Source organism: Choloepus didactylus, chromosome 10 (assembly GCF_015220235.1).
Source record: "Choloepus didactylus isolate mChoDid1 chromosome 10, mChoDid1.pri, whole genome shotgun sequence".
Lineage (NCBI taxonomy): Eukaryota > Metazoa > Chordata > Mammalia > Pilosa > Megalonychidae > Choloepus > Choloepus didactylus.
Window position 1 is genome coordinate 53,743,426 of NC_051316.1, and position 14,595 is coordinate 53,758,020.

At 35.1% G+C, this 14,595-nt stretch overlaps 1 protein-coding gene across 3 annotated transcripts in view; it reads left to right on the forward strand.

The window, feature by feature from the left end:
• The window catches only part of RIC1 (RIC1 homolog, RAB6A GEF complex partner 1), a 215,779-nt gene that overhangs the window by 89,629 nt on the left and 111,555 nt on the right, over positions 1-14,595 (forward strand). For all 3 annotated transcript variants that reach the window (XM_037797276.1, XM_037797275.1, XM_037797274.1), the window contains exon 4: positions 3,546-3,653. In XM_037797276.1, coding sequence (XP_037653204.1) covers positions 3,546-3,653 — 108 coding nt within the window. The remainder of the gene's footprint in view (positions 1-3,545; positions 3,654-14,595) is intronic.

Consider the following 14,595-nt stretch of genomic DNA (forward strand, 5'->3'; position numbering starts at 1 on the left):
TTTTTTCTCCAGAATATTTATGATACATTTTAGAGTACTGTGGTTTAATTTTTGTTTTTTATCAATTCAGTGAGAACTCTCTACCCAAGGCTATGGGATATTTCACCAGTAGTTGAGTTAACTCCATAGAAGTATTTCATTTTCATTGCCCTTTTAGGGGCCACTTGTTGATCATAATGCTTTGTTGTTTGTTATAATTGAAAGCTGGGAAACTTTAATTTATGAAAAACACGTTAGTAAAATATAAAAGTCTAAAACTGACTTTTGTTTTTTGTGCTTTCTTATGGTAATTTGTTCTTGGACTTGATATTACTACCTTGAATAAATATACAGGCGTTTAGAGGTGTGAAGTAGAGTATGTCATTTGGAATGAAAAAAACCTGGGTTCTAGTCCTGGTTCACTTTTTACTTGCAGTAACTTTGGAGAAATCACTTTGGGGGTTACTTTCTGTGCTTTGCATCTTTATCTATAAAGTTAGAAAAATAATTGTGTAGTTTAGTTTTTAATAAACTGTTACTGTTGTCTAGGTTGCCTTTAGAATTTTTAAACATAATTTGCATCCAGTGGACATTTAAAACAATTTATGTGGATTCAGAAAAGAAGGGAGTTCTTGTTCACTAAATGTATGGGTTTAGAGTGAATGAGAATTTGAAGAATGGCAAAACTTTGAGAAAATTGCCCAAAAATACAGCTGTTCTTAGTCAAAAGCAAGTCTTAAATTGAGTCATGGATCAAATGTAAACATTCACAAAGTTGACTATTTCTAGAGAACTTTGACAGTATTCATTTATACAATAATTGAAAATTCTAAATGTCTAACTCTTATTGAGCATTATTTACTTGTTTATATTAAATAATATAATTTATTAAATTTATAGTAATTAATTATATGTATTAACTTAAATTGATAAGTTAATTTTTATTGTACCATTAAGGTTTGTTTATATATAATATAAAAGTGACATTTGTAAAACTGTTTTATTGAGAGACAGATGCCATACTTTAGTGGTAAGGGCAACCTAGTATTTCTGTTGTTCTACTTCTCAAACTGAATTTTAGCAAATCCTATGTAAATCACCTTTTGAAAATAAATGAAAATATTGGATTTTTTGCATTTATCAGATTTTTCAACAGTTTCTGATAGCTGTTAACTTTGGTTCTGAAACTTAACTTCATATATTCGATTTCATATATTGAAATTAATGACGTTTTGCCAAGATTAAACTTTAAAGCATATCTAAAACTTTTCTCTATAAATAATGCCAAATTATCTGCAGAATTAGCTTTAGACAGTCACATGCTGTAAATGTAGCTTTGAGAACCACCATACCCTAGACTGCATTAAGAAAAAAATCACACAGGTGGCTCTAGAGTATATTAAGAAAAAAATCAACTTGTTTTCAATACTCTGAAATGATGAGTTTTTCAGTTTTACTCTATATTTTTAATATTTTACTATTTCCTTTATTAACTATACTTATTTGAGAAAGAACTATTTTAAAAATAATCAGGTGAGGAAGAGATTAGGGCTTACTCTTAGAATTGGATATCCTTTTTATATCCATCAAATTTCCATTCCTACTTTTTTCCTGATACTGATTTCTTGTCTGTCAAATCTGTTGTTTCTCAGATTACCAGTTATTGTGGGCTGTTTCCCCCCGCCTCCCCAATCTGTACAAAGTTTACTTGGTTTCTTTTGAAATTTATGTTCCTTCCCTTATGAGTTCTGTCTTGAGTCGTAGGGGAGAGCAGCTGATTAAATTAACCAATACAAATTATGACTGAGAGTTCTTGATATAGTTCTGTAAGTTTTGTTAGTTTGTTTTCTTCGTTAGCCCCAATTAATCTTAGCGGTTTCTCCTCTTTTTGTTACTATGTGCTTTTGTGTGTGTGTGTGTGTGTGTGTGTGTGTGTGTGTGTGTGTATTTTCAAGGTGAAGAATCTGAAAGTTTGTTTAGAGCTTACTTTTGTTTTAAAAGTTAAATTAATTTCAGCACCCAATATGGATGAAAAGAATATCCTAAGAACTTCCACAGAGGGAAAAAACATTATAAATAAAGTCTGTAAAAATGTCATTGAATTCCTCAGCCACATACTAGAGTCTAAAAGATATTGGCGCTATCAGTGCCTTTCAGTAATAGTTTATAATTATCATCACATACTTAGTCCATGTTCAATTTTTCTCCATTTTAACTCAAAGCTCTCTTATCAGGAGCTGGTTTTTTAGTAGGATCCATTAGTCTTGATTGATATGTCTTCAGTTTCCACTTTTTATCTAATGGTTTCATCTGAGATGACAAAGTAGGCACACTGTTGCCAAGAGTGTGTGATAGCTGATATAAAAGAAGAGACAGATAGCTATTAAATTCAAACACAGACTTTGAAGAACAATAATAGTCCAGTCCTATGCCACGTGGAGATAAAGAATCCAAACAACTGTCTTTGCTCCTGAGAAGATGACAGAGAAGGAGCCCAAGTTGGTGCTGTTGCTATGTCTGGGTAGCATCTGTCCATCACCCATTGCGGAAGCAGTTTTCAGAAAGCTTGAAACTAATCAAAATATTTCAGAATTTTAGAGGATAGATAGCGCTGCAACATCACATATAAGATGGGAAACTCGCCTGATTATCGAGGGCAAAATTTGCATGAAGAAGCATGATATTCCTGTGAATCACATTGCCTGGCAGGTTATCAAAGTAGACTTTGCCATATTTGATTATATGCTGCACATGGATGAAAGCAGTCTGAGAGATTTGAATCGAAAAGGTTATCAAGTTGAAAACTGCAAAGCTAAACTTGAACTACTTGGGAGCTGCAATCCACAAAACAGCTTATTGAAGATCCTTATTGTGGGAATGACTCCGACTTGGAGACTGTGTACCAGCAGCGTGTTAGGTGCTGCAGAGCATTTTTGGAGAAGTCATGGTAAAGCTGTATCCATTCTTTGCTGGAGGCCAACAGTGATTAAGTTGGCATTTTGACCCACCTACTCTAATGCAATCATTTAATGCCAGGGATATTTAAAATTTAGCCATTTTGCTAATTTATTGCCAAGTAAGAGGTGAAACATCTAACTGCATTCCTGGATCTTACTTTCATTCTGTTACATCCAAGAACTATGAATCAAGGTTGAGAAATGGAGTAAGGTAAGATGAGGTGAGAATTTGGACACTTTGGGACATAAACTATATATAATGGTATGTATTTTCCATAGTTACCCAACTTAGAAAGGGCCATTAATCATTTTAAAACAAAATTGCTGGTTCTCTTGAGAGTTTACTTTTAATCTTAACTAATTTATTTCTAGGATTCTCTGATCATTCATTCTCCCCATCCTCCAAGTTACTTTCAGTTGATAAATATATATGTCTGTGTAATGTAATTATGTTTTGAAGACTGTTTTGCATTTGAGAATCTGAAGGATGAACTCCTGATTTGTAAGTTTGATTACACTTACTTTATTTGATTGGCTATATATTAGCTACAGAGTAGAGGTGAATTCAGTATCTTTTCCTTAATCCTAAGTATTTGCTATTTCTTTTAGAGGCAGTCCACAAGTGAAGGGGACACCCCATTTTAAGGATGAACAGTGTGCTCCAGCATTACATTTAGAGATGAGGAAAATACTGGATTTGCAAGCACCTATCATGAGGTATAGTACTTTGGTAAAATTTAGCGTTTTGTTGTGATGGTATACAACGTAGTTGGTTAATCACAGTCATTAGTTATTGGTCACTGATTTGAATTACCAGTTTTGGCTTAATAATGTTTTTCCTTCCCAGTTCTAGCATATGTTCAGTATATGATCATCAGGAAAGTTGATTTCATTTCTTTTAATTGATGATAATTGTCTTTTTAGCCCTAGGAATGATTGATGAACCCTTATATAACATTTGAAATTTTGCGGATTGCATTATACTTAATTTATTGTAATAAAGCCCATATATTGGGAATACATAACATAATTTTATTTAGAAATTTGTCCTTTTTTTGATAAGATCTGGAATTGTTTGATTTGGGGTGCTGCCAGACCTTATTTGGCTTAAAATAGCATTTCTCACCTAATTGTAAATCCAGGAAAAATTCTGGCTGATTGCTAGATAGGAATGGAAACTAGATCATGGGATAAAACAAATCTGGATCTCACTGCCTCCTTATTTTTACATTATTTGTGTGATTGGCTCCACAATCCTTCTAGCTATATAAGCCATATACAAGGAGTCATCTTGAACTCCTCCTTTTTTCTCAACCTGGTGGTCAGTAAGTCAGCTCCATTATGCCTAATACTTTCTTTCTCTTTCATTTACTCCCACTATTAACTATTTTAAGACTGTATTGATGTATTTTTCTTGACTAATGAGAATAATTTTCCAATTAGATACCCTGCATCTAGGCTTACCCCTGCCTATACCAAAGCATAAAAGCATTAGTGATTTGGATTTCATCCCCCTTTCAAGTCTCATCTCATATGGCCCCTTTAACTGTGTAATGCAGCCATGCATACCTCCATAACTTGGTTTACACTAATTCCTCTGTTGGGTGAAAACTTAGTCATTTTTCAAGACTCCCAGTGAAGTAGCCCTGTCTCTGTGAGGACTTTTTCTGTTTTCCTGCCCTTCAACCCATATCTCATTTTTGCATTTGTGCCTCAACTCTATTCTTTACATCAACTCTAGCTAGGGATCAGAGTCAGCCACAGAGCTATAAAAAGAAAGGTGTTCAGATTACTCCTTGAAATTCTGATTCAGAATTTCTTTATCTTGAATGATGTACATCTCATCTAGTGCCTTGGCTTTAGGGGTACTCCATTGTGTCCCCAGCTCTCCCTTCTCCCTAGTGCCTCTCGGCCTTCTCATAGTCCCCCCTTGCAATGTTCCATAGGCTCCTCAGGCCTGTCCTAATTCAGAACTCTTGACTCCCCAACCTCTCCTCCCCATGATCTCTGATATCCAGTGCCCAGGCCAGAAACCTAGAAGGGAAAAAAAAGTTTTACAGATGATTTTGAGGCCAGTTAACCTATAAAACTTTGTTTACATATGTTCTTCCTCCTCTTAGAATATGAGTATCTGCAGTAAGCATTCAGGGAAAGGTTGTTGAAGAAAACGAAAAATCTGTTATATCTTTTCTTCATTTGCTACAATTGAAAATAGTTAGCTTTTACTACTTTTCTTTATTAAGTATTATTAGGGGAGAGTGTTCATCTGAGACCCTTTAAAGGAGGAGAAAGACTATTAGAACAAATAAGAACATTCTAAGCCTGGGTTAGGGAAGAAACTCTTAAGTGATTGACTTGAATAAAAAGATTTCTTCCTGAGGGATTGAAGAAGAGTCTCCCACTGCAAGCTCTAGCAGATATTCTGAAATGGGGAGGATACAGCAAAATTGGAATGTGTTACCAGATAAGAAAGATAAGGCTGACTTAATCAGTTGAGATAGGTTGAGGGATGGAGATGCAAGCATTTTTTTAAATTCAATTTTGAGATATATTCACATACCATACAGTCATGCAAAGCGTGCAATCAGTTGTTCACAGTACCATCATATAGTTGTGCATTCATCACCCCAATCTGTTTTTTGAACATTTTCCTTGTACCAGAAAAAATGAAAATAAGAATAAAAATATAAAAGTAAAAATAACACCCAAATCACCCCTCCCACCCCATTTTTCATTTAGTTTTTGACCCCATTTTTCTACTCATCCATCCATACACTGGATAAAGGGAGTGTGATCCACAAGGCTTTCACAATTACACTGTCACTCCTTATAAGCTACGTTACTATACAATCATCTTCAAGAATCAAGGCTACTGGGTTGCATTTTGATTGTTTCAGGTATTCACTTCTAGCTATTCCAAATGCATTTTTTTTAAAAGCACTTTTATTGATATATATTCACATACCAGATACTCATCCAAAGTGTACAATCAGTGGTTCACAATATCATCATATAGTTGTACATTCATCACCACAATCAATTTCTGAACATTTTCATTGCTCCACAAAAAAATAAAAATAAAAAAGAACACCTAAGACATCGCATACCCTTTATCCTCCCCTCACTATTTATTTATTGTCTTTGTTTTCTTTTCTTTTTTAATGCAATTTTATTGAGATATGATCACATAACATACAATCATTCAAAGTGTACAATCATTTGTTCACAGTATCATCATATAGTTGTGCATTCATCACCACAAACTTTGAACATTTTCATTATTCAAAAAATAAAGATTAAAATAAAAACGAATGACCAAAACATCCCATTCCTTCCCCCCTCATTGTTCATTTACTTTTTAAAGTACAGTTTAATTGAGATACATTCACACACCCTACAGTTATCACAGTGTAGTTATTCACAGCACCATCATACATTTGTGAATTCATCACCAGAATCAATTTTTGAACCTTTTCCTTACTCCAAAATAAAAATAAAAGCAAAAAAAGAACACCTAAATATTTCCGTCCCCTCCATCCCACCCTACTCTTCATCTAATTTTTGTCCCCATTTTTCCATTTATCTGTCCATACACTGGATAACGGGAGTGTCATTCTCAAGGTTTTCACAATTACACAGTCACATCTTAAGAGCTATGTGGTTACACATTCATCTTCAGGAATCAAGGCTACTGAATTACAGGTTCAAGTATTTCTTTCTAGCTATTCTAATACACTAGAAACTACAAAGGGATATTTATGTAATGCATAAAAATAACCTCCAGAATGACTTCTTGACTCTACTTGAAATTTCTCAGCCACTAAAAACGATTTTGTTTCCTTTCTCTTCCCCGTTTTGGTCCAAGAAGGCTTTCTCAATCCCATGGTGCCAAGGCCAGGCTCATTCCCAGGAGTCATGTCCCACATTGCCAGGAGATTTACACCTCTGGGAGTCATGTCCCATGTAGGGAGGAGGGCAGTGAGTTTACTTGCAGAGTTGGCTTAGAGAGAGAGGCCACATCTGAGCAAAAAAAGAGGTTCTCTAGGGGTGTTTCTTAGGCAAAATTATAAGAGGCTTAGCTTCTCCTTTGCAGGAGTAAGTTTCATAAGGGCAAGCCTATTATATTGGTAGTCCCCAGTGCTTGGCCTGTTAAATTGGTAGTCCCCAATGCTTGTGAGAATATCATGAATTTCCTAGGTGGGGAAGTTTAATATTTCCGCATTTTCCTCCAGTCCCTCAATGCGGCTTTGCAAATACTTTTTTATTTTCTGCCCAGATTACTTTGGGATGAATCAGGACATCACACTAACCTGTGCAAACCACAAGATCTCACTCCCTATTTCAAGGTTCCATGTAGTTATGGTGTTTGAATAAACTAACCATATGGGTTAAATTAGATAGTGTGCTACAGAAGATACAAAATTTTGCACCAAATAAACATCTCTTCCCTTGGTCTTACACAGAAGTTGAAGTTTTAAAACATTGTCAGTATCATCCTTTACCATTTAGTTTGATTTGCGTTAGTCCTAACCAGATCAGCTTCATTCATGTCTTTAATTGAAGTCTGATCTCTTTTTCAGCTTTTTAAACAGTTACTGTATGGGGTAATACTGACTTTCGTAGCTGCAGAATTCTAGGTCTGAGGTCTCAGGTGTCCCATAGATACCCAAAGTTCAGTGAATGACCAGGTTGTATACAAAGAGCCCAGCATCTCAGAATTTAGAAATAACCATAACAACTTAGAAATAGGTGTGACTGCTGTAAGAACTTACAGTCTAGAAACGTTTACAAAAGCCTTTCCCTAATAACTTATGTTCTCTAATTCAGTTCTCAGCGTTGCACATTATATTTAGTCCATATTACTGAGGCATTATGATATTAGTCTTTTCATTTCTGGCATATTTCACTCAACATACTGTCCTTAAGGTTCATTCATCTGGTTGCATGCCTCACAACTTCATCCCTTCTTGGAGCCACTCAATATTCCATTGTGCGCTTGCATGTTTTTTATAAAATAAAATAGAAAAAGTTTCATGGAAATTTGTACACATTGTATTGTGATATTTCTTTTAATTACATGTAGGTACTGGCTTTTATTCCTTTCATTTCTATCTTGTTGGGCCACCTGTTTTTACTTGTTGGTGCTGAAAAATATTATCAGCATGAGAAAAAACACCAAAGAAAAATATTTAATCCTTCCAAGTTAATTGAGACTCTCTCCTAGAGTACCTAACTGCTGCAAAAAAAACTTGCATTCATTAATGCTATTAAAGAATTGAAAATATTATAAATACTAATAGAGCAATGTAGTTACTGTCTTTTTGATCCTTGTAGAGCACATTTAAGATTAGCTTTACATTCTCAAATGTTAAATAGGGAATATTCATTTATTCATCTGTTAAAGACTTAGGAGTAACATTTATGGACTATAATTGTATTCATAGTTTCTGAAAAATAAATAACTGAAAAGATACAAAGATTACTTTTAATTTCCATCTTTATAGGAGTCCTACAGTGACAGGATTTAAAATTTTGCATACTTTCTGTGAGATGCTTTCTGATTTGTCAAAATATAAAACCAGTGTTAATATATTACATATGAAGTGTACCAACTAAATATTTAAGGAAAGTTAAAGACAACAATCTAATGCACTACTAAAATGGTGTATTAAATTTGAGAAATTAAATGGTACCTTTCTGTTACGATTATCTGCCAGGGCTAGACCTATCAGTTGAAACATTTATCCTATGATATGGATATTTCCTGCTGTTTGCTTTCCTATTAATTTGTCAACATTTCTTAAATTATTTTATTGTTTAGAAATGAAGTGTTCTTTTCTCAGCTAATTGCAGTAAGAACCAGTTTCTTTGAATTTTCAAAGGCTACTATGCAGCTGAATAGGGAATCATTAAAAGAAAAATAATGGGAAATTCCCATAATTTAAAATTGGAAAATATTTAGAAATGAACAGCAGTGATGCTATGTATATTAGAATTTGGAGAGTACAGCCAAAGCATTGATAGAAATATAGCCCTAAATGTATCTATTAACGCAGTCAAAAATTAGTGAGCTAAGTATCCATCCCACTTGGAAAAATAACAGCAAAATAAACCAAGAGAAAAGAAAACAGAGGTTAAGAGACATGAATAAAATATAAAATATAAAAGGAACACACAGTAAAGAGGGTCAAGAAAGCCGAACTCTAGGGAATAGGAAAAAAGAAATATTTCCAATTCATTTTATGAAGCTAACATAACCTTTATATCAAAACCTGACAAACACAGTATGGAAAAGAAAATTTAAAGACTGGTTGCACTCAGGAATATAGATGCAGAAATCCTAAATGAAATACAACAAGCAGAATTTATCCATTTCTAAAGGGTTAATATTAACAGATCATGGCCAAATTAGACTTATTCCAGAAAGTAGGACTTATTTAACATTAGAAATTGATATAATTCCCCACATTAATAGATGAAAGGAGAAAAATCATGTGATTACCAAATAAAGAAAAGGCATTTACTAAAATTAAAAATCCACTATTTACTTAAAAAGAAAGAAAGAAAGAAAAAGAACCTTAGGAAAGAACAGATGTATGAACAGTCTCCCTCCAGTAAAGGGTGTATTAAAAATAAAAAATCTGCAGCATCCATTTTTGTAGAAATGATAAAACGAAACATCAAATTCTTGAATGTAAGAGTGAGTTTAGTAAATTCAATAAAAGTTTAGAATATGTTGCAAAAAAAAAAAAAAATTCTTATGGCATGGCATGGGGCCTCAAATAGCCAAAGCCGTATTAAATAAGAAAAGTTACCTGGAGAACTAACACTGCAGACTTTAAAACTAGTACAAAGCTACAATAAGACAGACAAACAAAAAACCTGTGGTACTGGCATAAGTACAGGCACCTAGACCAATGGAATAGAATTGAAGTTCAGAAATAAATCAAAAAAATTTAAAGAACAGAAAAAAATAAATCCATATATCTGGCCAGGGAACAAGTTATGCTGGGAAAAGCGGATGTCCCCATTCAAAAGAATGTAATTGGACCCCTACCTCACACCTTATATAAAAATTAACTCAAAATGCATTAGTGACTTAAAAAGAAGAGTTAAAACCACAAAACTCTTAGAAGAAAACAGGAGGAAGTCTTAAGGACCTTGTATCAGGCAGTGGATTCTTAAATATGATACCAAAAGCACAAGCAATGATAGAGAGTATGTAAATTGGACATCATCAAAATTAAAACCTTTTGTGCATCAATGGACGTTGTCAAAAAAGTAAAAAGACAACCTTCAGAATGGGATAAGATATTTGGAAATCATATCTGATAAAGATTTCATATACAGCATATATTAAAAAAACTTCTGTAGTTCAACAATAAAAAGGCAAATAACCCAATTTAAAAATGGGCAAAAGACCTGAATAAACATTTTTCCCAAAGAAGATACACAGATGGCCAATAAGCACATGAAAAGATGCTCAACATCATTAGCTATTAGGGAAATGTAAATCAAAACCACAAGATACCACTTCATATCCTCTAGGTTGGCTATTAAAAGTATGGAAAATAACAGGCATTGGTGAGGATATGGAGAAATAGAAACTTGAGTGCCTTGCTGGTGAGAATGTAGAACTGTGCAGCTTTGTGGAAAACAGTTTATCAGTTCCTCAGAAAGTTAAACATCATGTGTGGGGGTACATTTAACTAGCCTTTTGATTAGCATGGAACCCTTTTGATTGTGTGTTTCCATGGAGATGTGACTCACCCAACTGTGGATGAGACCTTTGATTAAATTATTTCCCTGGTGATGGGACCCTGCCCATTCTGGGTGGGTCTTAATTAGATCGCTGGAGTCCTTTAGGAGAGCTCACAGAAACAAGGAGCTCAGAGAAGCTTAGAGAGACATTTCAGAGAGGAGATAAGAGCTGACACTGATGCTTGGAGATGCTTGGAGTTGCAGACAGAAGGACATTTGGAGATGCTAAGCTAAGAGATGAAGCCCAGGGCTTTGCCCTGGAGAAGCTGAGAGAGGACTCCCAGATGCTTAGAGAGAAACACCACAGGAGAACCAAACAGAGAGCTGAGAGAAGCTAAAGAGACAGAAGCCCCAGAGACATTTTGGAGAAAGCCATTTTGAAATGCAACCCAGAAGCAAAAGACCAGCAGACACCGGCTACGTGCCTTCCCAGCTGACGAAGATGTTCTGGACGACATTGGCCTTTGTTCAGTGAAGGTATCCTCTTATTGATGCCTTGGTTTGGACAGTTTTATGGCCTTAGAACTTAGGTTATTCATAACCTAATAAATCCCCTTTATAAAAGCCAGTCCATTTCTGGTATTTTGCATAATGGCAGCAACAGCAATCCAAAAAGCCATGTGACCTTACAATTCTACTCTCTTGTATATTTCCCAAAGAATTGAAAGCATGGGTTCAAACAGATACTTGCACATCAGTGTTCATAACAGCATTATTCACAGTAGCCAAAAGGTAGAAACACCCAAGTGTGCATTAAAAGAGAATGGATAAACAAAATGTGGTGTATGTATACACACACGCACGCACACACACACACACACACACACACACACACAGTGGAATACTATGCAGCCACAAAAAGAAATGAAGTTCTGATACATGCTATAAAGTGGATGAACCATGAACTATGCTAAATGAAATAAGCCAGACACCAAAGGACAAATATTGTGTGATTCTGCTTACATAAAATGCATAGGATAAGCAAATGCATAGAGAGAGAAAGTAGATTAGAGTTTACTACAGGTTGAGGAGAGGGGGAGGGGGAATGAGAAAGTTATTGTTTAATGGGTAAGTTTCTGTTTCAGTTGATGAAAAAATTTTCGTAATGGAAGATGATGGTGTCACAACATTGTAAAAGTAATTAACGCCACTGATTGCATGCTTAAAAATGGTTAAAATGGCAAATTTTATGTTTTATATGTGTGTGTTACGGCAACTAAGTTTTTATTTTTTTAGTAAGCAAATTATGTCATTAAAATATGAAAAAACTTATATAAACATGGATAAGAAAAAGAATAGGAAAATACTGAAAAAATTAATAAATAGGGAGATGAGAAAAACTCAGCAGACATCTTAGCTAATAATGAAAAGTTGAAAGTTTTCCTTTTCAAATTAGGTTCAAGGTTAAGAAATAGAATGAGTTTTCATTTCATAATTGTTGAATTGTATATATATTTTATATATTCTTCTATATGTGTATTCTATAACAAAAGAAGAAAAATAAACAATAAAGGGAATTACTGATTTATGTCATAAGGTTAGGGGTTTTCAGTCTTGTTATGATCGTGGTTCCGGCTCCATTTCTCTGTGTCCTTCAAGACTGTGCCTAGTCTATTAAGGGACTTTATGTTACTATGAAAAATCATTATAGTGCAGCCCTGTGGATTTGGATTCATGCTTTATAGAGCACATGGAGCCTTTGCACATTAAAAACCCATGTTTGTTTTTTTTAGGGAGAAACTGATCCAGGTCAGGGTAAAAACGGCATGGACTAGATTTCAGCCCCAAATAGCTTACTTAACTTGGCACCTTTGTAAATTGCACAAAAAAATGCATAACTATACTTAGTGGCCCACTCTGTACTATGTTGGATTTATCCTCAGGTTAGGTTCCCTCAAGGGAGAAAAGTAACTCCAGCAGTTGCATACAGTTCATACATAAGTACCTTTTCCTCCACCTTTCAAAAAAAAAGTTTCCCACCCCACTTGAATCGTAGCATTCATGTTTCATAACCACTTCTGAAGTAATTCCTCAGGAGAGACTATTTCACTTGGCTGGAGATCTTGATTATGTTAGTCCAGTCACCTCCCCTAGGAGCTAGGGGTTGGAGTAACCCCACTCAAATGTCTTGGATGTACATAAAGAGGAGAAGAGTGGATCATAGGAGGAAACTTCTACCCTGGGCTTTTTAACATGAGCTTCAGAACTTTAAAAAAAAAAATATGATAGTAAAGTGTTGCTTGTCCTTTTCTCCATCCTCAACAAATAACATAAAAATGTTTGCTTAAAAAGGAAAAATCTTATTAGAGACAGTAAGAGCATTTACTTAGGTGATAACTTATTAAATGAACATAGAGGGACTTCTGCTTTTGGTGGTGTGAAGAAGTTGATGAATCTTCTCCACAATTAGTAAGCATAAAACCTGGAGGGAGAATACCAAAATCAACCATTTCAGGGCACTGGAGATCAGTCAAAGATAGACAACAAACTGAGAAGTGTTTTTTTGTTTGTTTTGTTTTTAACTGCCTCAGGATAGGATAGCAGGAGTCTGATTTTCTTGCTACCATCCCCACCTCTGTCCCTACTACATTGGCAAGAACTGTAGTTGTACCGATAATGGGATGTGAAAACCAATGGTTTTATTGTCAGCGTGTAGCCTCAGTTTAGGACAGGAGGTAAAAACCCTCAGCTTTAACAGCTTAAAATTGCAAACTTGCTAGGGAGCAATAGGGAAAAACTGCAGCTTTGTAAGATTTAAGTTTTTGGTCCCAGTTGGGGCAGGTAACTGGTTGGACAGGAAATTAATAGAGAGGTCCTGGAGATGAGAGAGCTGTAGAAGGGCTGAGATAAGCTCTTCCAGGTACCTGTCTGACTGGAACATTGCACTCTTGTTCTCTTAGGGACAACCTAAGAGAGACTGCCGAAAAGTGAATACCAAAGTAAACTTGAGAATTGGCCACAACTTGAGTGTGTTTCCCAACACACAGATCAGTTGGCAGAGAATAGAGGCCTTTAAGGCCTCAAGGTGTTTGATTACAACCTCAGTCAGACAAAATCACTAGATACCTACCAAGCTATGCAGTCACAGAGACAGTCTCTAAAAAGCCAGGCTAAAAAGTAAGAAAAAGAACACTGGAGATATAAGCAGCTGGACACCGCCAGAAAGACAGATTATGAAGTTTATAACCAAGCAGGTTATTAAAGAACAAAACAACCTTTAGAAAAATAAAACAATCATAGTTGCTACCATATATGAACTAAAATGTCCAGTTATGAGGTATGCTTACAAACAGAAAGTTGTTATCCATATTCAGTTTAAAAAGCAGTCAATAGACATAATAATTGTAATAGTCCTTAGATTGTAAGCTCTTACAGCAGTTAACTCTATCCCTGAATTGTAATGCCTATCTCTAAACTTTGAGATGCTGATCCCCTAGCGTATAACCTGATTGGTCTCTGAAACAATGCATATCTCTGAGACACCTGAAACTCAGAGCTAGAGCTCGGCAGATATGAATGTCAGTATTAGTGCATACAGCCACTGTCAAAAAGAAAAAAAAAAGCTGAAGAAGAGCCCAGACTTCAATTAGTGATATGAATGAAGCAGGTCTGGTTAAGACCAGGGCAAGCCAGGCCAAAGGGTAAAGGTTGAAACTGATTGTGTTTTAAAACTTCAACTTCCATATGAGACCAAGGGAATAGATATCTATTTGGTACAGGATCTAAATTTTCTAAACGGTACAACTCTACAGTCGATTTGTTCAAACACCACAATTGCATGGTACTTTGAATAGGAAGTGAGATATGGTAGGTTAGTATAGGCTGGAGTGAAATAGTGACACATCCCAGAGTAATTTGGGCAGACAATAAAAAATATATTTACAGCCTCCCCCTCCCC